This window comes from Physeter macrocephalus, chromosome 20 (assembly GCF_002837175.3).
Source record: "Physeter macrocephalus isolate SW-GA chromosome 20, ASM283717v5, whole genome shotgun sequence".
NCBI lineage: Eukaryota > Metazoa > Chordata > Mammalia > Artiodactyla > Physeteridae > Physeter > Physeter macrocephalus.
This window is the reverse complement of record NC_041233.1, coordinates 83,852,893-83,876,614: the sequence shown is the minus strand read 5'-3', so window position 1 is coordinate 83,876,614 and position 23,722 is coordinate 83,852,893. Positions and strand designations below refer to the sequence as shown.

The 23,722-nt window shown below is 53.6% G+C and overlaps 1 protein-coding gene across 4 annotated transcripts; it reads right to left on the bottom strand.

Moving 5' to 3' along the window:
* Positions 1-1,273: 1,273 nt before the first annotated feature.
* LRRC27 (leucine rich repeat containing 27) lies at positions 1,274-23,440 on the bottom strand. Of its 4 annotated transcripts, none has more exons than XM_028481672.2 (5): positions 23,358-23,440; positions 21,941-22,210; positions 19,252-19,382; positions 8,763-8,892; positions 1,274-1,526 (listed from the first exon to the last, which is right to left on the bottom strand). In XM_028481672.2, the coding sequence occupies exons 2-5, from the start codon at positions 22,145-22,147 to the stop codon at positions 1,359-1,361; spliced, it is 636 nt and encodes a 211-aa protein (XP_028337473.1). In that variant the 5' UTR covers positions 22,148-22,210; positions 23,358-23,440; the 3' UTR covers positions 1,274-1,358. The 4 variants fall into 4 exon arrangements, with proteins under 4 accessions (XP_028337473.1, XP_028337475.1, XP_028337474.1 ...); XM_028481673.1 differs by lacking the exon at positions 1,274-1,526 and adding an exon at positions 4,995-6,101; XM_007101188.4 differs by lacking the exon at positions 1,274-1,526 and adding an exon at positions 6,010-8,028.
* Between the last annotated feature and the right edge of the window lie 282 nt (positions 23,441-23,722).

Here is a 23,722-nt window from a genome sequence, read left to right as displayed (position 1 = left end):
CCTCATTCCAACCTTTTAGAAACGTCACTCTGCTCTAAGAATGATACTTAGAAACAGTGTATGGGTAAAAGTCAAAGATTGTTACTTTGTGTATTTTTTTGAAAGCCAACAGAACTTCAGTATTAGCAAGTTCAACGGGATGGCTGATACGCTGGATTTTATTCCTTCCATCTTTATATTTGCTCGTTTTGCTGGTTTGCTGTTCACTCGCTGATACGCTGGATTTTATTCCTTCCATCTTTATATTTGCTCGTTTTGCTGGTTTGCTATTCACTCCGTTTTTCACCCTGTTCATCTGAAGTTCCCTGTACTCTGCATTCTGTTAGGAGTTACGATCCTTTTACCTTCTCTGTTAATTTTGGAAAATTAGACGTGTATTTTCCTCCCTGCATTCCCTGACCCTGCATGTTTCCTTCCCTTCCCTCTCCGCTGCCCTGGGTAAAATTTTTTAAATAATTTAAAAAATTTTTTAAATTTGCTTACTTTATCAGAGAACAGCAAAGGAAGAATAAAAGAACAAAAACATGAGACTCATAAAACAAATAGCAAGATGGGAGACTTAAAATCAACCATATGAATGTAAGGGGACTAAACACTCTAATTAAAAGACAAAGATTGTCAGGCTAGAGAAAGGAAGGAAGACCCAAGTATATGATATTTACATAAGACGTACTTTACACATAAAAACACAGAAAGATTGAAGTAAAAGGATGGAAGACGTATCGGTAAACGCTAACCGGAACGGTGGTGGAATATGCCTGTATTAACATCAGACAAAATAGACCTTAAGGGCAACAAGTATGGAACAAGAGATAAAGAGAAATATTTCCTATTGATAGAAAGGTTAATTCAGCAGGAAGACACAACAACCCTAAATGTGTAGGCATCTAATAACATAGTTCGGAACCACATACAGCAGCAGCCTACACAACTAAAGGGAGACATACATGAGGCCACAACCGTGGCTGGAAATGGTATCCAGCTGACGGGACAAGATGAACCGACCTGGAGGATGCGGGAGGTCTGAGCAACACCGTCAGTCAGCCTGACTGGACACACAGCGCTACATCCAAGTAGATTCTTGTCAAGTCACACGGAACATTTCCCAGAGGAGGTCGTACGGCAGCCATGAAGCAGGTCTTCACACATTTCCCAGGACCGGACTCATGGGGAACCAGACCCCCAGCCCAGTGAGCCTTCAAACAGCATGGCCCTACTGAACCAGAAATGCCAGCCGAGCCACTCCCAATCCTGACCCTCAGAAGCTGGGAGAGACAACAAATATTTATTATTATTACACAATGTTAATATAATAATATATAATAATACATAATATAATTATTCATAATTCTTTATTGTTATTTATCTACTTCTCCAGCTGCTTTGTTCTGGAGTAACTTGTTAATGCAGCAACAGGTAACTAACACATCTTCCAGCTTCTTGAGTTGGGAGCCCAGGGTATGGATTTTAAATATTTCTTCCTTTGTGACATATGCACTTGAAAGCGGTGAAGTTCCCTCTAAGCACTGATTAAACGCAAAGAAAACAGAAAAGAAGGGGAAGAAAAGGAATCAATGGTACAGAAAACACAACAGAAACTCGACAAAGCCAACCGTGGTTGTTCGAAAAGATTAACAGAAGTGACGAATCCCTAGCAAGATTAAGGAAAACGGAGCAACATCAGTAATGAGAAAGGGGACATTGTTACAGGTCCTAAGTGACTGAGAAAATATGAGGATATTATGAAGAAGTTTATGCTGATAAACCTGACAACTTGGATGAAATGGAAAAACTCATTGAAAAACATGTCTACCAAAGAAGTTGACACAAAAAGAAATAGAAAATCTGAATTATCCTACATCTGTTAAAGAAATCGAATCAAAGGTCTTTTCAAGATCAAGCCCTTATTTCACATCTAATCAGACGTTCGGCACAAGAGACTTAAGTCGGGCCGACTCTGGGTGAGAGCCCGGGGGCCTGGGACGGGGCCTGGCAGTGCTGCAGGGCCAGGGGAGGGGCAGCGCCCAGGGAGGGGGAGCGCACCGCTGGGCGGGAGGAGGGCACTCCTGCCTCCCCGGCAAAGACGGCCCCATGGGACCTCGGACGGCACTGTAGTCAGTCGTGAACGCTTGACCCCCGCTGTGTGAGCAGGGTCGGGGGGCACAGGTGCCGACACCACGTTCTGCCAGCCGACGGGCTGCAAACGGACGCCACGTGGCGGTCACCGTATTCTCCTCTTAATGCAGCTCAGACCTCCTGCAGCCTCAGGATAGGCAGCGCAGATGGGGACCCGTAAACCTCACGCCCCACACAGGGGCGACCCCTGGGAAGGCAGCGAGCTGCCGGCCTGTTTTCCAGGTGAGAAGATGCTCAGTCTGTACCAGTGATACTCTGTCATTAGCATCTGTGAACTTTTTCAGGTTCTTAATAGTTCGTGTTAAAAAATATATTCTGGGGCTTCCCTGGTGGCGCAGTGGTTGGGAGTCCGCCTGCCGATGCAGGGGACGCGGGTTCGCGCCCCGGTCCGGGAGGATCCCACGTGCCGCCGAGCGGCTGGGCCCGTGAGCCGTGGCCGCTGAGCCTGCGCGTCCGGAGCCTGTGCTCCGCAACGGGAGAGGCCACGGCGGTGAGAGGCCCGCGTACTGCAAACAACAACAACAACAACAACAAAAAATGTGTATATATATATATACATATATATATATATGTATATATATATATACCCTGAGGCTGCAACAAAGTCGGGCCAAGTGAAAGGCTTCCAGGAGAGCTGTACATTGATGGTTTCTGTTCAAGGTTGACCTCAGTTTTAGTTTCATTACTTCATCCTGCCAGCCTCCTGGCCTTGGGGAGAAAGGAAGGGGTCAGGTTAGCCTGGCCACAGGGCTGGGGATGGTGCTGGGTGACGGGTGGTATCTGTCCCCTGGGCCCAGAGCTGCCCTCCCGAAGGGGAGCCCCCTCAGCGTGCCTCACCCCGATCCATCAGCTGGGCCAGAAAGCGGTGAGATGGAGAACGAAGGGGACCAGGTGGCCAGAGCAAAAGTCGTGGGCCCTCCTGCCAGTCTGAGGGCAGGTGCGTCTCTGTGCGGGGCCTCCCTTCCTCCCCATCCCCCAGGGGGGCCGTGTCCTCCGCACTCCCCTCCCTCCCCTCGCCGCCCTCTCAGCTCTGTCTCCCTGGGGTATAACCTGGACCCCCACCTCCAGCCCAGGCACCCCTGAGACCCCTACACCGCCTCGTCCCCTAAGATCTCCCACAATCTTGGGTTAAACTAACATCCAGAGCTTGTGTTGTGAGGCCCAGGGAAACCTCTGCTACTTGTCCACTAAGTACCCACTGCTTCCGGTTTCCTTCCTGCAGAGATGTGTACTCTTTGTGAGCTGACTGCTCCTTTAAAAACATCCACTTAGTTCTCCACGCCCGTCCTGTCCTGGGGTCATCCGAGCAGTACAAGTCCTCAATATCCTCCCCGATCTGAGGATCAGGCCCTGGACTCGCCTGGCTCCCCTGCAGACCCTCGGGCCGGGCTCCTCCTCCGGGGTCTCTTCCCCGTCTTGGGAGGACACGCCCGCTCTTCCAGCTCCAGAGGGAAGGGAAGGGACATCCCCGGGGCCCCACGTGGCGCCTGGCCCAGCCTCTGCATGTGCCCTGTCCCTCCCTGGGGGCTCCAGGACCTCAGAGCCTGTTTGGGATGGTCTGGGCCCGTGGCCGCCTGGCAGCCTGGAAACAGACTGTTTCCTGAACCTCCCTGGGTTTTCCCGTGAGTTTCTAGAGCATCTCGGAGGTCAGGCCTCTCCGGTCGACCCTAGGGTCTGACTCATCTCTGCTTTCCATCCCTCCTTTCGTCTTTGTTCTACTTCTTGGGGGATTTGCTCGACCTCACCTGTTGATTTAGGCTTTTTAATTTTTAGGAATTTTGGCCGTACTTTTCACTAAACTCCGAGTTCTCAGCTACCTGAGTGCCCCCTTTTGTAACAGCTTGTTTCCATCACAGCCCAGAGGACTTCAGTTCGTCTGCACCTTTCCAGGCGGCCCTTTTGGTCCCTCCCCGAGCGCCCAGCGCCCCGGCTCCCACCCACGCAAGGAGTAGGCACTGAAACGCCGTACCCACTGGGCTGCGGCCCTTCTGGTCAGTCAGGATGGGGGGCAGGGGGGCCCATGAGCCAGGGTTCTGAGGGCATTTGTCTCCGCCCGTCTTCTTCACAGGCCCCTTCCCGCTCTCAACGGGGTGGAGCAGGCGCCCGGCCTCATCCTCATGGCTCTCGCGCTCAGGAAGGCATCGCGTGGCGCCCTCCTTCCGCGGGGCGCCTCCTTGTTCAACCTCTGAGGGTCCAGCCCCCGCGCGTCCTGCTGGGTGGGCAGGGGAGCTGAGCAGGGTGGTGAGGGCGCTGTGGACCTTCCACCCTCAGCCCCTCCAGTGCTGAGTCTGTGGGCCCCGTGGCACCAGCCATCTCGCTTCCTGCCAGCCTCCCTCTCAGAGGCCCTCGTGTCACACCAGCAGGTGGCTTTCTTCCTCCAGAACCAAGCTGGCCTGTGAATGGTTAGGTTACAGGCTCAGCGGCTGGAACAAAGGCCCAGATGGGGAGGCTGAACCAGGTGCGGCGGTTTATCGGGGGCCGCTGTCAGCGTGGGGACGTTACTCTGCCCCTCACTCCACACTCTCGACCTCAGGGTCTGGGATGGCTGCCCCAGCTCCCACCATCGCCTGTGCATTCCAGCAGGGGGAGGGGAGGACAAGCTCAGGAAGTTCACACACACGTCTATGTCTATTCCTGTCCTGTTGGCCAGATCGTAGTCACAGGCCGTCGCACACAGTGCAAGGGGTGTTGGGAAACGTGGCCTCCAGCGGGCGGCCCGTGCTCTGTTTGTGATTATGGGAGGAGCTGGCCTCTCCTCTCCCTTTCCTTTGTGCTGAGGAGCTACATCACTTTGCTCCTCTCCTGTTGTCTGGTGGGGCCGCAGGGGGACTGGAGACTAACCCACGAGAAAAGGGGCCACGCACACCTGGAGGGAGAGCCTGCCGGGCATCAGCCGGCCCTCTCACCAGACGCAGACATCCTGGCCTTCCAACCTGATGCGAGCTCCTGGCCGAGGGGCCCACCTCCCCCCACTGGTGGTGCATCACACGCTGTCGAGACTGTCTTGTGAACCGTGTGCGTGGCTCTCGGGTACCCACACTTCACACGGGACTTTATTTCTGTAGTTTTCACCCCCCGCCAGAGGGGACATTTGCTACAACTGATGAGCCCAGGCTGACACATCACCACCCAAGCCCACAGTTGGCCTTAGGGTTCACTCCTAGTGTTGTACTCCCGTGGGTTTGCGCAAATGTATAATGACACGTCTCCATCCTCACAGTGTCACACGGGGTAGTCTCACTGCCCTAAGCATCTTCTGTGCTCCACCCGTTCATCCCTCCCCCGCCCCAACCCCTGGCAACCACTGGTCTCTTTACTGTCTCCATAGTTCTGCCTTTCCCAGAATGTCACAGCGTTGGAATCATACAGTAGGCAGCCTTTTCAGATTGGCGTCTTTCACTTTGTAATACGCATTTCAAGTGTTTCCCTGTCTTTCATGGCCTCTTAGCTCGTTTCTTTGTACGCTGAATAATATTCCATTGTCTGGATGGACCACAGTTCATTAATCTGTTCATCTACGGAAGGACATCTTGGTTGCTTCCAAGTTTTGGCAGTTATGAATAAAGCTGCTACAAACATTTGTGTGCAGGTTTCTGTGTGGACATAAGTTTTCAACTCCTGTGGGTAAACACCAAGGAACACAACTGCTGGACTGTATGATAAGAGTATACTTAGTTTTGTAAGAAGCCGCCACACTGTCTCCAAGGTGGCTGCACTGCTCTGTGTTCCCACTGGTGGTGAAGTATTTTGTTCAGCATTTTTTCATAAGCATATTTAACATCTATATATCTTCTCTGGCAAGCTGTCTGTTCAGATCTGTGGCCCATTATTTAATTGGGTTGTTTGCTTTCTTATTGTTGACTCTTTAAGAGTTCTTTGCATATTTTGGACAACAGTGCTTTATCAGATACGTCTTTCGCAACTATTTCCTCCAAGTCTTTGTCTGTCTTATTCTTGACAGTGTCCTGCACAGAACAGAATTTTTAAATTTTAATGAAGTCCAACTTACCAATTTTTTCTTTCACGCCTTGATGATCTGTGTAAAAAGGCGTCACCAACTCAAGGTCATCTAGGTTTTCTCCTATGTTGTCTTCTAGGAGCTTTATATTTTTGCATTTTACATTTAGGTCTGTGACCCATTTTTTACAGCTTTATTGAGGTATAATTTATATACAAAAACTGTACATATTCAATGTACACAGTCTGGTAAGAGTGATCCACTTTTAGTTAATATTTGTGAAGGGTATAAGGTCTGTGTCTAGATTCATTTTTCTGCATGTGGATGTCCGGGTGGCCCAGCACCAGCTGTTGAAAAACACTCTCTTTGCTCTATTTTATTACCTTTGCTCATGTGTCAAAAGATCAGTTGACTGTATTTGTGTGGGTCCATTTCTGGGCTCTCTCTTCTGTGCCATTGATCTATTCGTCTCTTCTTTCACCAACACCACACTGTCCTGATTACTGTAACTTTATATAGAAAGTCTTGAAGTTGAGTAGTGTCAGTCCTCTTTGTTCTTCTGACTTGTGTTGGCTATTCTGGGTCTTTTGCCTCTCCACATAAACTTTAGAATCAGTTTGTCAATATCCACAAAGTAACTTGCTGGGATTTTGACTGGGATTAAGTTGAGTCTATGGAACAAGTTGGGAAGAACTGACATCTTGACACTACTGAGTCTTCCTATCCATGAACATGGACCATCTCTCCATTTATTTATTCTTCTTTAGTTTCCTTCATCAGAGTTTTGTAGTTTTCCTCATACAGATTTTGTGTACATTTTGTTAGATTTATACCTAGCACCGTTTTCTGGGTGCTAATATAAATGGTATTGTATTTTTAATTTCAAATTCCACTTGTTCATTGCTGGTATATGGTAAGCAATGGACTTTTATATATTAACCTTGTATCCTGCAACCTTGTTATAACTGTTTACTAGTTCCAGGAATTTTTTGGGTCAATTCTTTGGGATTTTCTACACAGACAATCATGCCATCTAAGAACAAAGATGCTGAGGAGAAACAGTGAGAGGGGATACCGCTGCCTTGTTACTGACGTTGGGGGAAAGCGTCTAGTTTCTCACCATTAAGTATGATGTTAGTGTAGAGTCTCTGTGGATGTCCTTTAACAAGCTGAGGAAGCTCCCCTCTATTCCCAGTTTGCTGAGAGTTTTTATCATGAATGGGTGTTAGATTTTGTCAATGCTTTTTTTTTTTTTGCATCTACTGGTACAATCATATGATTTTTCTTCTTTAGCCTGTGGATGTGATGCATCATGTAAACTGACTTTCAGATGCTGAACCAGCCTTGCATGTCTGGGATACATTCCACTTGGTCGTTCGTAATTCTTTTTATACATTGTTGGATTTGACCTGCTCATATTTTGTTGAGGGTTTTTGCATCTTTGTTCATGAGAGAGACTGGTCTGTAGTTTTCCTTTCATGTAATGCCCTTGCTTTTGGTACTGGGGCCGATGCTGGCTTCACAGAGCGTGTTACAAAGTATTCCCCCTGCTTCTAGCCTCTGGAAGGGAGTTGATACAATTTCTTCCTTAAATGTTTGGTAGACTTCACCGGTGAACCCACTGGAAAACTTATTAATTACTGATTCAATTTCGTTAATATTTATCAGTCTATTCAGATTGTCTGTTTCTTCCCCTGTTGAGTTTTGGCTGATGGTGTCTTTCAAGGAATTGACTCATTTCATATAGGTTATGAAATCTGTGAGCATAGGGCTGTTCCCAACACCAAACAGACTTTTGAGTCTCTAATCTGAAGCAGTGCGATGAGACACAGCTGTTCAGAAGCCCTAAGAGGTAGGGTTTGGGCTGTCCAAGAATGAGGTTACTCCCCTCCATGATAGATTTGGAGAGAATAAAGGTTCCTCTGAAGGCAGCGCTGGGAAGGAAAAGAGTCTGAGAAGAGGGGCAGAGTCTGAGCAGGGTGGGGGCCTCTACAAAGCGCCCCAGCCCCTGCCTGCGTTCCTTCCCTCCCCCTCATCCCTGTGGGCCCCAAGAGAGGGGACAATAGTGACAGAGCCCTCGGCAGGCGGTGGGGACGATGCTGCTAGCCCTGGGGCAGCAGACCCGGGAGAGGGGCTCCCGGCCACCGCGCCGGGGTGAGACATGCGGCTCGGAACAGGCCCACGAGCTGGGGCCTGGGTGCCGGGAGGACAGGCAGGTGTTCCTGAGGCTGGGAGAGCGAGCGCCCGTGGGCAGCGGGGGCAGCTGATGGGGATGCCCGGAGGCCTGGGTGCTCGCGGGGAGGGCGGGGGATGGGCTGACTAGGCGCTGGGCGGGCAGGAAGGTGTCTCCTCCATCTCTGCGTCACTCGCGTAACGGCGGACACTCCAGACACGCACTAGGTGCTTATCTACGTCTGTGGGATGGACGGATGGACGGACTGATGCTGGTGGCAGCCTTCCTGCCACACAGACGTGGGCGTGTCGGGAGGACCGCAGCCGCGGGTCCGTCCGGTGCTGCCGGCACCCGGGGGCGCACGCTTGCGGGAACGTTTCCTTATCCCCTGGCCACCCGTGACGCTGGGAGGACTCCACAAGCTTAGAGAACGTGCGGTTCCCTTCGAGTTGTCATCAAAGCACTTATTTTCAAGTCGAGCTGACAAATACTTACAATTTCCAAGTCCTGCGTGGGCCTCCCTATCTCCTCGAGAGGCGCTGACCCTCGGAATCCGCTTCTTCGTTCCTGCAATTGCTGGATGTGCTGTTTCAGCTTTTCCTCTAAGTTCTCCTCTCGGAAGGCACTGGGGAAACAAAGGGCATGAGGAAAGGACTCTATCCGAACAGGGAGGGAGGATTTTCCCTTCCTCCTCTGGCCAAAACAGCAGTCCTGGGGCTGCTCGGCCAGCCCCCGGTCGGCCACCGGCCCACAGACGGACAGGCTGCCTTTCCCGCCCGCTCCTGCGCTCACAGCTGCTAGGCCAGCTCACATAAGATGCTACACGCCGAGGACACCGCACGCTGTGCACGCGAGGGACAAGGTGTGTCTTTGTTTTCATATGAAACACACAGTTTTAATAAACCCTCAGAGAGGAACAGAGCAGGGCCTCAAGTAGGACTTTAGACACGTCTGCTCCGTATGGCCCAGAGCCCTCCCGCGGGACGTCGGGCGCGCAGTGGGCAGGGCGGCAGAGCCTGGTGGCTCCCCGGCCGGGCCTCCCGAGACCCCGCCCCACCGGCACAGCGGCCTCCTGAGCCCCGCAGGACAGACGCTGGGTGAAGGGCCTGCCCGCCCAGCATCTCAGAGCCCAGCTCTCCGGAAACCCTGCCCACGGCGCAGGGGCGTCCGTGTAGATGTCGTCTGCTGTGGCTTGCTGAGGGCCCACGGGGGCGACGGAGGTCGCCCGGAGGCCATGAGAGCACACGCCGACCCACGTGGCTGGGCTAGCCCCAGGCGCAGACCTGCCACGTTTCCCCGATTTCCAGGGGTGAGGGAAGAATGAGCCCGCTGCCGTGCACAGGTCACAGCGTGATGACCTTCCCCCAGGCCTCAGAGCAGAGCTGGTGCCCCCGGTGGGGGCAGTGCCAGGGCCCAGGGCAGGCGGGTCCCCCCACCCCGAGCCCCCCCGGTTTACTTCAGCTCTGGCCTCTGAGCCCGTGGAGGTGCCTCCCCGCGGTGGGCCTGGTGCAGACGGGGGCGGCGGGAAGGCGGGGAGGGCAGCGCGGAGCCCCCTCGGTCATTCCCGGTGCGGACTCTGGGTCGGCAGGGGGCCGAGGGCGCAGCGCCCGGCGTCAGGGCAGTGTCAGCACAGGAGGACCCCGAGAAGCCGCGGTCCCGGGGGCGCGGGGGGGCGGGAAGGGCGGCGTTCTAGGGGTCGAGTGGACACTGCGGGAGTGAGAGCGGAAAAGCGGCGGCATCGCGGCTCTCCTGCTCTTTGTCCCTGAGTGTACCTGGACCTGCAGGAGGGGCCCAGGGCACGCCGGGGGTGAGGTGGGGGGAGCGGAAGAGATGCATCTGCAGGGGGAGGTCGGAGGGCGCCGCGTCCGGCAGAACGGAATCAGAGCCGGTACCAACCTCATTTCCTGACTTGCTTGCAGTGATTTCTCTTTGCTTTGTTTCAGTTTCCCAGGCGAATGCATCGGTATTTTCTCATTACCTATCAGGTCAGTGGCAAAGGGAATCTTGGACGCCACCTGGAAACGCAGCGAGACGGTTTCAGGAATCCGGGAATGCACAGCCGCTAACGCCAAGGCGGCTTCGGGTGCAGCACACTCGTGCCCCACACGCCGGGGTCCCCAACCCTTGGCCCGGGCTGGCCGGCGGCGCAGGGTGAGGCCGAGCGCAGGACACGGGGCGGGTGGACGGCTCCTCAGCGGCCCGGGGCTGCCAGCGCGACAGACGGAAACACACTTTCCGGGGCCCCGCGCCTCTCGTACAGCCCTGTGTTAAACCGCTAAGTCAAGCTAACACACGAGGGCTCACGCCTGACTAATAAAGTGGGGAAAGTAGAAAAAGCCTCGCCGTCGGAAAACCTGAATTATAGATTCACCAGCTTGGATCAATGACACAACAAAACGGACACAAACAAACTGAAAACGTGCAAGAAGTAACTCAGTGCTGGCTTTTCTGCTACAGAAAGACCACTGTGACTCCGAGTGAGAAGGAGGGCCTCCTGCACGCGCGCGGGCACGGCTGGAGCTTAGGTGTGTCCCGCTAACTAGCCCCCTGACCCCATGCCCGGCGCCCAAGGCCAGGCAAGCTCCCATGCTCTCAGGGACCCTGCGAGCTCCAGATGGCTACCGTCCAGCGTCTCCTGCAGGATGCTTTCTCTGCTCTCCCCAGCAGCCGCCACAGGTTTTACTGGGCGGAGGGGCCATGTCCAGGGGCAGAGGAAGACAGGGTAGTTCTGTCGTGGTTCTGGAAACTCTCCGTAAGAATTCACAGGCCACCTCAATTTATGTTGAAAACAACAAAATTCCTTAAAACTTCTAGGCTGCAGCATTACACAAAATATGTTTAAACAGCGCTACAGATGCTAGCGGGTTCCTCATTCCTAGGGCCTGCGGACGTCACGCCTGGGCTTCTGGTCAGTTGGACCTGGTGTGTCTCATCTGGATTTGCTCATCCACCTCCTCAAAGTGGCCCTCCTCCGTCTCCCCCCCGATTCCCCTTTCCCTGGTTCTCTATCTACCAGGTTTGCCTTTCCAGAACCTTCCTTCCCCCCCTCCCTCCTTGGGCCACGACTGGACGTCTGGTTGGAGCCCTCCTGCGCCCTGACCTCCGCGGCTCCCACCCAGAGGCCCACCGCCCTGGGCTCCCAGGCCCGGCCCCGTGCTGCCGAGGGCGCCCGACACCCTGCTGCTGGGGGTGTGTCCTCACTGCTCTGCTGGGGTGCCCGGGGCTTCCTGAGAACCTGTGACCTCTGCCACGTCCCACCCCAGCCATCCCGTGGCAGCCTTGTCCTGCCCCGGGGCCCTGGTACGATCCTGCCCTCAGCGCCAGAAACTGGGGGCTCTGCGCCCACGTAACAAGGACGCGAGTGGAAACACACCAGGGCCCTCGACCACTGCTGCCCGCTGCGGCCCCCGCCCCCGGACGGACCGGCGCTAGTGAATTCCTCGTTCCTGCGCTCGTATGTCTGTGTGGGTCAGGGCAGCACAGCTGCTGCAGGGACAGGGCGAGGGCGGGGCTGGGGAGAGGCTGGGGGGCGGGTCCTGGGGAGGCGAGGGGGGGTCGGTGCGGGGCTTATCTGTCCGGTCACCTCTAAGCGGGTTACCGGGGCGGGACCCGTCCGCCTGCGTGGTCAGCTCCACCCCAGCACCTGTCTGACTCTTAGAAGGACCTAGCGCCGGGGAAGGCTGGGAGGGAGGAGGGAGGACGGAGGAGGGAGGACGGAGGGGGGCGGGTGGGCGGGGGAGGGGGCGCAGGACCCACGTCCGACCTTTCCCCTGCTCTTCTCCCCCCGCGGTGCTGCCAGGCTGCAGACGCAGCAGAATTGAAACTCTCTGCTGGCTGCCCGGGAGCCGGCACGCTGCCATTCAGCGGGGTTCTCCTCAACAGTGTTCCAACCCGGGGAGAAGAGCTAGTGCTAAAGCCACTAGGTGTACTTCTTAAAGTCAGACATTTAATTTTATCTTTAAAACCTGGAAAAGTGTATGACTTGGACTGAAACCCCAGCCATATTTTGCGGTTATCGCAAAGTACAGAGGAGGGAGGACCTTGCACCCTGGGGAGCAGGTGAGGAGGACGGTGCCCTGTTAATGGCTGAGAGAGGCTCGACCCCAAGTTTTTTGTTTTGTTTTGTTTTACTTTTCGGCCGTGCTCTGCGGCATGTGGGACCTTAGTTCCCTGACCAGGGATAGAACCCGGGCCCCCTACACTGGAAGTGCAGAGTCTAAACCACTGGACGGCCAGGGAAGTCCCTTGACCCCGAGTTTTACATGTTGAGTGTCAAGCAGACGAGGGATATCCTTCAGGCCGATAAGATGGATTCAGAGGTCACTGGCACAGCTGCCGGGTTTAGAGCATCGTGAAAAATGAAAATGCAAGGCTTTGTGAAAAGTGGGTGATGAGTCAGGAGGCTCAGGCCCCCTGCCCACGCGGGAGGAATCTTCCCTTCCCTTCCTCCTTTCAGGCTCCGGGGGCAGGACGTGGGCGACCCCACAGAGCGCACGGGTGCAGCCCGAACGCGGGAGGGCCTGGCGCGGCCGGGGGACAGAGGATGCGGTGGGCATGCCGACGATGCTGAAAGCCACAAACCCAGGTCTTTGTACGGACAGGCCTGCGATCTGACCGCTTTACTTCTGTGGGGCGGGACACCAGAAGTCTTCCAAGAAACCAGTATTTTTAACTTGACTAGACATTTCCAAGCAGCTGACGCCCTGGCAGCAGCAGTGGCCAGGAGCCTGCTGCCTGAGGCCTCTGCTCTGCCGGCCGCTTCCCGAGCGGTGCTGGCGGCTGTTTACACCCAGAGCTCCGAGCAGCCGGGCTTCTTTTCTGAATTTACCGCCACTGGGGCTTCCTCACCTGTGAACTGCCTATCCTACACTTTGCTCGTTTCTCTACTGCATTCTTTAAAAAATCTACTTGTGGGCTTCCCTGGTGGTGCAGTGGTTGAGAGTCCGCCTGCCGATGCAGGGGACGCGGGTTCGTGCCCCGGTCCGGGAAGGTCCCACGTGCCGCGGAGCGGCTGGGCCCGTGAGCCGTGGCCGCTGAGCCTGCGCGTCCGGAGCCTGCGCTCCGTGACGGGAGAGGCCACAGCAGTGAGAGGCCCGCGTACCGAAAAAAAAAAAAAAAATCCTAAGGAGTGACTAGAAATGAACATATTTGTCCAATTTGCTTGTGGACAATTGACTTAGAGCCAGAGGCAAACTGGATCCATCGTGACACCAAACAGAAGGAGGGTGAATGCCAGCAAAGATAGTTTTTAAAGTCAAGCCAAACGGCAAAACACAAAAACTGTAAATGAGGACTTCCCTGGTGACGCAGTGGTTAGGAATCCGCCTGCCAATGCAGGCGACACGGGTGTGAGTCCTGGTCCTGGAAGATCCCACATGCCGCGGAGCAACTAAGCCCGCGTGCCACAACCACTGAAGCCCATGTGCCTAGAGCCCAAGTTCCACAACAAGAGAAGCCGCCGTACCACAATGAAGAGCAGCACCCGCTCGCCACAACTAGAGAAAGCCCACGTGCAGCGACAAAGACCCAACGCAGCCAAAAATAAGTAATAAGTAAATAAATTTATAAAAACAAAAACAAACTGCTGAAAATTAAACAAAAAGAGAAAAATTTTAAAGCAGCAAGAGAAAAAAGATGTATTACTTCTAAGGGAAAACCAGGAAGACTGCTGACTTTTCGACAGACAATGGAGTCCACGAGACAATAAAGATATTTCTAAAGCAGTCACGATGCCTAAAGTCTAGGAGCCTATACAGTCTGCTAAAACAACCTTCAAAAACGAAGGGAAAATAAAGATGACCTTTTAAAATCCTGAAATAATTCATTACAGTAAGACTCAATATAACACAAAAGACAGATCGTTAGGCCAACACAGTCATCCCAGATGGAAGCACGAAACTTCAAGAAGAAATGAAGAGCACCAGAAGGGCGACCATGTGAGAAAACACAAATAAGACAGTTTAAAGAGTGTCTCCTGGATCCATTACAAATATAAAAGCAAAATTCAGGAAAACAGCAGCACAAAAGGCAGGAAGGAGGCAACGGAGCTGACCGTTCACTGGAGAATGAACAGAAATGAACACACAACAGCTGTCCACATCCACGTGGACAAACCTGAAAGACATCGTGCTGAGCCCCCAAACGCCAGGTCACCAAGAATACACAGGGGACGATGCAACTTAGAAAAAGTGTGAAAGGAAGGCCCTGTAAACACGTATTGTGTAGGGATAGTAAGTGGTAAAGCTTTCAAGGAAAGCAATGAAGGAAGAACAAAAACCACGCCGGCCGGGGGAGCGGGGCAGGTGGACTCACGAGCACACCTGGCTCCACAAAGGCCTGATGCCGATCTTCCCTGAGCACCAGGTACGGGGCTCCGCATCTGCGTTGTTCGTACACTGTGCTCGCATGTAGGACACACGTTACGGCAGTATCAGCTCTTGCGATCGGATCCATGTTATCTCAGGGGCCAGGAGGATGGTGTGGAAGGGATTTAAAGCATCGGCTGGCCTTCCCTGCTGGCTCAGGCCTGTATTTCCGTTACAGGTCTGGTAACTGCAGAAGGCCCCATTTAAAACCATCTTTTATTTTATTGTTTTAGCACTTACCCAGCTCCACGGGTAACATTTTGATAGGATAGAAGCAAAGTTTTCAAATGCCTTTAAAGCAAAACAAAACCTATGTAATTTAAAAGCAGAAAATCAAATGACCATCACATTTCTTCATCTGTCTTCTCTTTAAGGGGGCGGCTTCAACGCAGACGTTTACCCCACGCTCTGCCCCCACCAGCAAATAGACTCCACGTCTCAGCATCTGGTCAGGCTCTCGGCCTCAGCACTGCAGACACTCGGGACCAGGCAGTTCTTTGCTGGGGGGACCGTCCCGTGCCCGGTGGGTGTTTAGCGGCCTCCTGGCCTCACCCCGCTGGACGCCCCCTTCCCCAAGCTGTGACAACCACAGGATCTCCAGGTGATGCCAATGTCCACTGGGGCACAATCGCCCTGGCTGAGAACAGTCACGGAAAGATGTCCAGGAGACAGAGTATCCGCTCTGCTTAGAGATGAATAATTCGCACGCTAAGGCCTCTTTGAAGTCTCAAAGCCAGGAAACATGGTGAAGGGGTGTTTCTCCCAGTATTTGACCAGGGATCTCTTCTGTCCCTTAATAGCTATTAATATCCCTTACAAGGTTTAGCAAAAGACATATCATAGATAGGTAGAAGATGTCCAACAAACATTTACTAGTTGAATGACAGCGGACGATAAATAGTTCATATTAAACTCCGTCTTGCCCCTTTCGTTCGGCTGCTTTTGTTTTTCCACGTTTCATCAGGGCTCCATCGTTATTAACGATCATTTTCTCTTTCTCAGTTGCTTTCAGGGATCACCAGCTAAAATCTGGTGTAAAAAGATTTCAAATGCCCTGGCTCATTCAGTGTTTCAGCCAAGGGGCGCGACGGCCCCTTCTCCTGGGCGTCCATCCCCGCCCCGCTCCGCCCAGGCTTCACCGGGAGACTGGGGACTCCTTGGGGCCGAGGCACTATTTAATCGCCAGGGACAGTCTGGCGCCCCGCACGCCTGCCCTGCAGCAGACACAGCCGCTGCCTCACGGGGGAGGACCTCACAGCCCGGGAGGGACAGAGAAGCTCCGCCTGCCTTCTCTGTCACTGGGTGTGACGCTCCGTGCCCTGAGCAGCCCTGGGAGACCAATGGGGAGCAGAGGCTAACCTGTACCCACATCCTCAGCTTTCCTTTCCCCAAAACCGTTCCTCAGACACACAGCCCCCCGCAGACCCCACCGGCAAATGATGCTCCGGCTAGAGGGCGGGGCGGTCTCGCGTCTCGTTTTCCTTGGAAGGTGAAAAAATTAAAATTCAACATCACACTGACCAGAGTCCCCAAGATGTGAAAGAAGAAAATACAGTTTCACAGACACAGAATTGAGAGCTCTAGTAAGTATTCACTTAAACTAAGTTTAACTTTTTGGCTGGCAGCCCCAAAGGAAAATCGGATTACCTGAGGATTAGACAATTCTCTTTCCCTTTAGTGTCTTGGATTTTCCTATTATTTAAAGTTTTTAAAAAGTAAACTTGGGGAATTAAACTTTCCTTGGTAAACACAAAGGCAAATTAGTTAAACATTGTTACTTCAACGTACTGGTTTTGGTTTAGTCCCCTTTTAATTTTGCTAATACAAAAGCAGCCAAGGAGGACAGCGTTCGATTTTCTAAGATTCTTCAACAGGATGTGCAGGCAGCCACGTACCCTGGACCTTCCAACACACCTTCCTCAAAGCCAAGGATGTTCCAGCCCACTTGTTTGTCTATTTGTTTGTTTGTTGGGGGGGGGGGCATGTTAGCCAACTATGAACCTGAAAGTGTACAGGGGATTTTTCCACCTTATATAATAATGCATTAAAATATTCTTGTGCACACTTTTAAGTGATAAATTCCCAAATGCTATCAGTAAACCACTGATTATTTCATTTCACTGACTTTCAACTGAACGCCACGCATTTATATGCTGGACTGGAGCTGCTTGCCTAAGGAAGCATATACACTGATGTACCTTTTTAAACCTTCTCTCCCTGCTAGCAAGCTTACACATCTAAGACGTTTAGAGCGGGGAGAATATGAACACTGGCTTTGTTTTAATTAGGCTTTTTGGAAAGTTTAAGCCTTTCAATAAGCCCATAATTACTTAAAATTTCTAATGAATGTTTCAGCTCTTTAGCAAGCTGATCTAATTTTAATGATATAACTGGTTATAAATCACATGCAAAATTATATCTTAGACAGCATTAAGCAGCTGGCTTTGACTGGCAAAATCAAAGATTTCCAAAATCTGAGACCACGTATTTATTTCAGAATAAAGAATAGTGCTTATGAGCACAAGCCCTAGTTTATTGGTATCCTTTGAGAAGCAATTACTCTCCAGAACTGAGTGCCGTTTTGCTAAGACAGCCATGGACCAGAAGCATGAAACTGCCCTCGACACATCAGCCCAGGACCCCGTGAAGAGCGGAGCCTCCCCAAGCCTCCCTGACACACACTCAGAGACGCTTGGGGCCACCCGGGTCACGCCGGCGGGGACCAGGTGGAAGCAGAGAAGGCACAGCTGCTTGTCACACTGCCGCTGGCAGACGCGCTGGCTGGAGCTGAGGACACTGCTCTAGGCAACCGGGGCCGACCCAGTGGGTCCAGGAAGGCCCGGGAGCTCCAGGAAGACAGCTCCCGGGGGTGTCCCCACCCTGCCGGAGACACCCACTTGTCGACAGAAACTAGCTGCTTCCCTGAAGAGCCTGACAAGCCACGGGTGGCGCACGGGGATTTTCTCTTACTATTTTACACAGACAAGATACTCACTTCTTTAAACATACTTTTAAAGCCAGTGAGCAATAGTTCAGGCAACTGAAGGGCCTCTGCGCCTCTACTCTGCCATTTCACGGGGGTTGCAATGACTCTGGCAGGAAGGGGGTCACCCTTGGACCCCTCTGTTCCTCCCACGCCGTCCATCCCACCTGAATCCCCCGGCTCTCCTGTGTGGACGGTTGCAGCAGCCTAACTGGCCACCCTGCGGCACGCTCACCCCTCCTTTCAGAGTGATCTTAAAGCCCCGTCCCTCCCTTCAGACCGTCTGTGACTTCCTGTCTCTTTCGTGATGAAATTCAGACTAGCGATCGCACCTACCGGCTCTGGTCGACTGCCTCTGCAGGCACCTCCTGCCCCTTCCCTCCTCTGTTCCACCACACGGCCTCCCTGCCGCCCCTCCCGTCCCCACGGCCACGGCCACCGCACGGCCCCTGCACGTGCTTTTCCCTCTGCTCAGCAGGCACTCGTGTTCAAGGCGTGTCTGAAATTCACGTCGTGAGGTTTCCTAAAGGTTAAGAAGCTGGCACAGAAGGACTGGGCACCGAGGCACAGGGGCCAGGAGAGCGGGGGGGCCTCACGCCGCATGTGGCTCCAGGACTGGGGGGTGCCGGCTGACCCGTGGCTGCTGGGAGGGGCGGGTGAAGGGGGTAGGCAGCTTGGCCCCAGTTCTAGAAGTGGGAGTACTAGGAGACGCGCGGCATCGGAGTGGCAGGAATGTGGCTGGATGGCACAGAGCTTGCTTTGGGGTTTCCGATTTTCCCGAAAAGGAGGAATGGCTCACTCTCTGCCAGGAAGCAGCGCAGCTACACGCGGGCCCGCCCTCGGGAGCAAAGCCCGCCCTCGGGAGCAAAGCCGCTGGTTTAATTCACAGACAGCATTTCTGTTCTGTTTTTTTTGTTTTGTTTTTTTTGTTTTTGTTTTTTAACATCTTTATTGGCGTATAATTGCTTTACAGTGGTGTGTTAGTTTCTGCTTTACAACAAAGTGAATCAGCTACACATAAACATATGTCCCCATATCCCCTCCCTCTGGCGTCTCCCTCCCTCCCACCCTCCCTATCCCACCCCTCTAGGTGGTCACAGAGCCCCGAGCTGATCTCCCTGTGGAGCTGATCTCCCTGTGCTACGCGGCTGCTTCCCACTAGCTATCCACCCTACGTTTGGTAGTGTATATATGTCCATGCCACTCTCTCGCTTCGTCCCAGCTTACCCTTCCCCCTCCCCGAGTCCTCAAGTCCATGCTCTAGTAGGTCTGTGTCTTTATGCCCATCTTACCCCCAGGTTCTTCAGTACAGTATTTCTGACCCTTCAGGCAGCTTCACGTGAGGGAGTCAGAGATGGAACCGGCTGCAAAAGCCGCGTGGTCCATCCAGCAGAGGTGCCGTGGTGCCAGCGTGCTCTGCGGTGCTACGTGTCCTAAACTATAACCATACAGGTGCCTTTGGTACCTGCAGCCACCGCACCTCCGAGCCAGCTTTGAAAACCCCAATATACGCTTCTGCTCTAAAGTCGACATTCAGTGGGGTGGGGTGCGGCCAGGCAGCCAAAGAACAGGCACTCGGGCATTTGAAGGAGGTGACGATGACCCCCTAACCTGGGAAAAGAAACATGCGGCTCACCTGTGACAGCCGATCCCAGAAGGAAGCGCTGTGATCCTGTTAGAGCGGAGGTCCAGCCAGGTGAGGTTTCGCAGCCACTGAAAGGAGTGTTCAGGAATCGTGCAGAGGGCGTTTTGCTGAAGGTGCAATTGCTTCCAGGGGGAGAAAAAAAAGAATGTTTTTGTCAACCAACTAAATTTTAAAACATGCCACATCCTCAAAGCATTTCCACTAGTGACTGCAATCATACACACCAAGTTAAAAGAAAACCCATAACATTTATCCTTAAATCGTTTAAACGGGAGACACGAGCGTCAGAAAAACGAGGCCAGGCCTCACCGCGCGGCTGCTAGAGTGGCTTCCCGGCCTGGAGACGCGGCGTCTCGCCCGGCTGGCAGTTCAGATGCCACCACTGCGCACATCACACCTCTCCCATCGGCTATCCTTTAACATGCAACTTCATCCCCAAGTGTGTCTGAATCCTATTCTCCCTCCCGGGCCCACACTGCCCAGAGAACGAGGGCAGGAGCCACGTCCGGGCCTTGGTTCTCATGCAAGGAGACACTGAAGAGGAAACTAAAGGACACACACACCGAGTTAGCTCTGGCGTCCTCTGCGGCAGCAACGGCCGCACAAAAACAGCCAGTAACCATCACGTCAGGAAGTCCGGTACAACACCCAGTGGGCCCTTAGGTGGGATCGTAAATGAGATAGGACAGTACGGAAGGAGAGAGGACAAAGCACACGCACACTGACCCTCGCCCCGCGATATGTACAAGTACGATTTTACAGTCACAGTGCGGCAGGATTGTGGGTGACACAGAAATCCCTTCTCTAATGCTGTTGATACACGTTGCACAGATTTCCATGATCACATGTCCTATACACACGTATGTATTTATGTGTCTCTACCAGGGCAGCAGAGTGTAGACGTTAAGGGCACTGGTCTGGAAGCCAGGCTGCCTGGGTTCAAATCTAAGTTTCGAAAACCTGTGAGCTGTGTGACCTAGAGCAAGTTCCCGAACCTCTCTGTGCTCCAGCGGCCTGGCATGTGCCAGGCGCAGCAAGCGAGCAGCGCCTGGCACACAGGAGCGCAGGTGAGCACCAGCCGTCACGACCGCGTTGCTCTATTAAAGCCCACGGAGCCCAGCTCGCGGCGCCGGCAGGCTGCTCCTTCTCCACCAGTTTCTCAGCTCCCAACTCTGCTGCCAACACCACCTTCCAAGTCCCTTCAAGTTTACGGCAGAAACTTGAGAAACACTGGCTAGAAACCACACTCCACAAATACGCTGGAAACACAATCCCTGAGCAGCTAAGACGCGGCACCATCGCTCCCTGCTGGTGGCGGGCGCAGCCTCTGGGGAGCGAGCGGAGACTGGACACAGCGTGTGGACGCCTTCGCGCCGAGCCACTCTTGGCCTGGCCGCCAGGTCAGCTTTAGGCTCTTGCTCTCTCGGGCTCAGCGCTGAAGCCACAGATCCTGGTAAACACCAGAAAAGGAAATCTCAGAAAGACAAGCTAGCATTCGCCTTCGCCCCACAGGGGCCGGTTTGACTGCATCGCGCGAGCCCATCCTCCCTCCTCGGTTCCGTGAGGCCGTGTGAAGACGGGGGTTTGTGTTCCCTGATCGTAAGGGTCTCTGGAAGTGATAATGGTGGCTCCAGAGAGTGTTGCTGTGGCTGCAAAATGCACCCGTAACCCCTAAAAGTCCACCACTCTGAGTGGTCACCTCACTCAGTGATTTGTTGCCATGGGAGTAAAACGTATATGGACGTCTCTGTTTTCTGAGAAGCATAAATAGTTATAAAGTTCCTTCATTAAGCCTGAAGAAGGCTCTGGAATTTCCTCCTTCTTTCTTTATGCATGACACTGCTGGGTTCCTCGTTCAGAGCTGAGAGCATTTGCTTCATTAAAGGTGGTGCATTACAGGATGACCCAGTAATCACTCATGGAGGTCAGTGCTAAGGAAAGAGACAGCAAGACCAGTGCTTGCCTGACGGGAAAAACAGGGTGCCTAACACAACTGGGGTTAATAAACTAAGCAGCTACTTAAAATCGAAGTACACGGCTTTTGTAAAAGCACTCAAAACCGTCAATCGACAGGGTAACAGTGCAATGCGTGGGTGTGTGTACCATGGTGAGGACACTGTGCCTTATATGCTTATCATTTAATTCTCCTAATAACCCATAAATAGATTCTCATTCCCATCTTCCAGGTGAGGACAAAATGAGGTTTAAGGAAATTGCATGACTGCTGGGCAGTGAGAGAACTGCTGGCGAGGGCCCCTGACCGTCTCCCCTCAAGGCTGTGTGATGGAACCTTGTTCTAGAAATCGCGGGAGGAGACAGACCCACTAGATCTCAAGCAGGCAAGGGCCGGACCTGGTGAAGGCACCAGGTAGAGTCAAGCCTGTGACATCTGCAAAGCTGTGGGTGACAGTTTTTACTGCACTTATTTTAGGGATGTTGTGTTTTGATTAAGAGACCAAGGGTGTTTTCGGCAAGTGCCCCCCGCCAAACCCAGGAGAGGACATCAGAGCCTTCATCATCTGTGACATCAGAGGACATGAGAGCAGCACACAAAACCCCAAATTAACCCTCCTCTATCTCATTCTCGAATTTCTGTCTAAAAGAAAACTGCACATAAGAAGAGCCTTCAACCACGTCTATGTGGCACATACGTACCATGCCCCAGAGGTGTCCCACTCACTCTGAGGTTGAGAACTTTAAAGATCTCTTCTAAATGGTGAAGACCACTTTGACTCAAGTCTAAAATTGCTGAAGAAGAGAGGATGACTCCCTTGACACCCTCGTGAGCGTCCCTGGAGGGGGATGCAGGCTTGCTCCTAGCCTGACCAGCGCCGCTCTCCGGATCAGCAGCCCCGCAGGCAACCCTGCAGGAGCTGCTTCCCTCCATCCGTCAGCCAGGGGGAAGCAATCCTCCGGGGACCACGGCTCATCCTCCCGGGTCTGGAGTCACCTGCAGACAGGGAGGGGAGATGCAGCAACAACTAGGTACGCGGGCACACTCTCACTGGCTAGCTCATGGCAGATTTGTGTTTGCTTACAAAGACCATTGTTTCTAATAATCAGTATCATAAACTTGACTTCTGTAAAACAAACTGGGCTGCAAGAAGGTTCAGATTAAAATGTTCTGCTCCTCCCTTTGCACCATGGAGTTCCAAGATTTAACTTTTAATTCCTGGAAAATGCAATGGCTATTTTAGGGATGAAAACAAGTCAGAAGATTTCAAAGCGCACAAGCTAATGTAGCTCTTCCCTAAATGCAGTGGGGTTCCTAAGTTCGCACTTTCTTATTTGCCCCGCGGTTCTGTGGCATTTTCCATTAGTGTTCCGCTCCACGGAGAATCCTGACAGCTCAGGTTACCGCTTTGACTCCGCGCTCAGCGCTGGGTCTGGCTAGCACCCAAATTAGGCTGGGGGTGGGAACCGGTCCAACTAGAACCTTGAATTTTACTTGTTCAACAATAGTTTGCTCGACACAAAGTTTAAGAATTGTATTTCACCAGAACCTCATTCGGTGAGGCACACGTCCGTGTTTAATTCCCAATTTATCCGGCAATAACAACCAACACTGGAATGTTTCAGGACTCAGAAGCCTTCGCTCATTGATACAGAACTCCTGGGAAACGTGTGTGCGTCTACCTCCCTCCATTTTAGGGGTGAGGAACACGAGGAACTGCCCAAAGGTCAAGCAATTAACGAGTGGGGGGGCGAACCCACCGCAGGCGGCCTGCGCTGCCTGGATACCCTGGGCCTCCCCTGGGGTCCTTTTCTGTGAATTAGGGAGAGAGAGGCTTCAACCTCCCGCAAACCTCTGAACAGGGAGAAGGCCTCAGAACCGAGAGCCAAACAACAGGGCCTAAAAGCGGGCGGGGCGGGGTCCGTGGGGTCGGGGAGGCGGCTCCGGGTCCAGACGCCCTCCCCGGTTTCTCCACCGCGCCGGGCCGCCCTCGGGGCCCCGCAGCTCCGCGCCCCGCAAGCCCGCGGTGCTCCCAGCCTCTCGGGATGCGCCCCCGCTCCCGGCCCGCCCTTCGCCCCCCATCACCCGGCGCCCCAGCCTCTCTCGTGGTGCCCCCGACCCCGGGCCCGCAGCCCCGCCTCACCCTCGGCACCCGCCAGCCCACCCGCACGCCCGCACGCCCTGGGCGCCGAGTGCAGCAGTCCAACAGTGGAAGCTGGCGGCCCCACGCGGTCGCTATGGAGACGCCCAGCCTTACGGAGGCCCGCAGGCGCCAAGCCGCGCGGAAGGCGCGCAGTCGCGAGGCGCGTGGTGCGTCTGGTGCGCCTGCGCACGCGGCACTCATCCAGACTCCAGCCGTCCGCCCGCAGCCGCATCGCTGGCCTGCTGCCCGCGACTTCCTCTGCCGGGCAGTCGGTGACACACACAGAGGTGGAGCGTTCCGGACAAAGGGGACATGTGTGCCGAAGCCCGGAGTGTCGTGATGCGCGAGCGCGCGCCTCTGCGGAG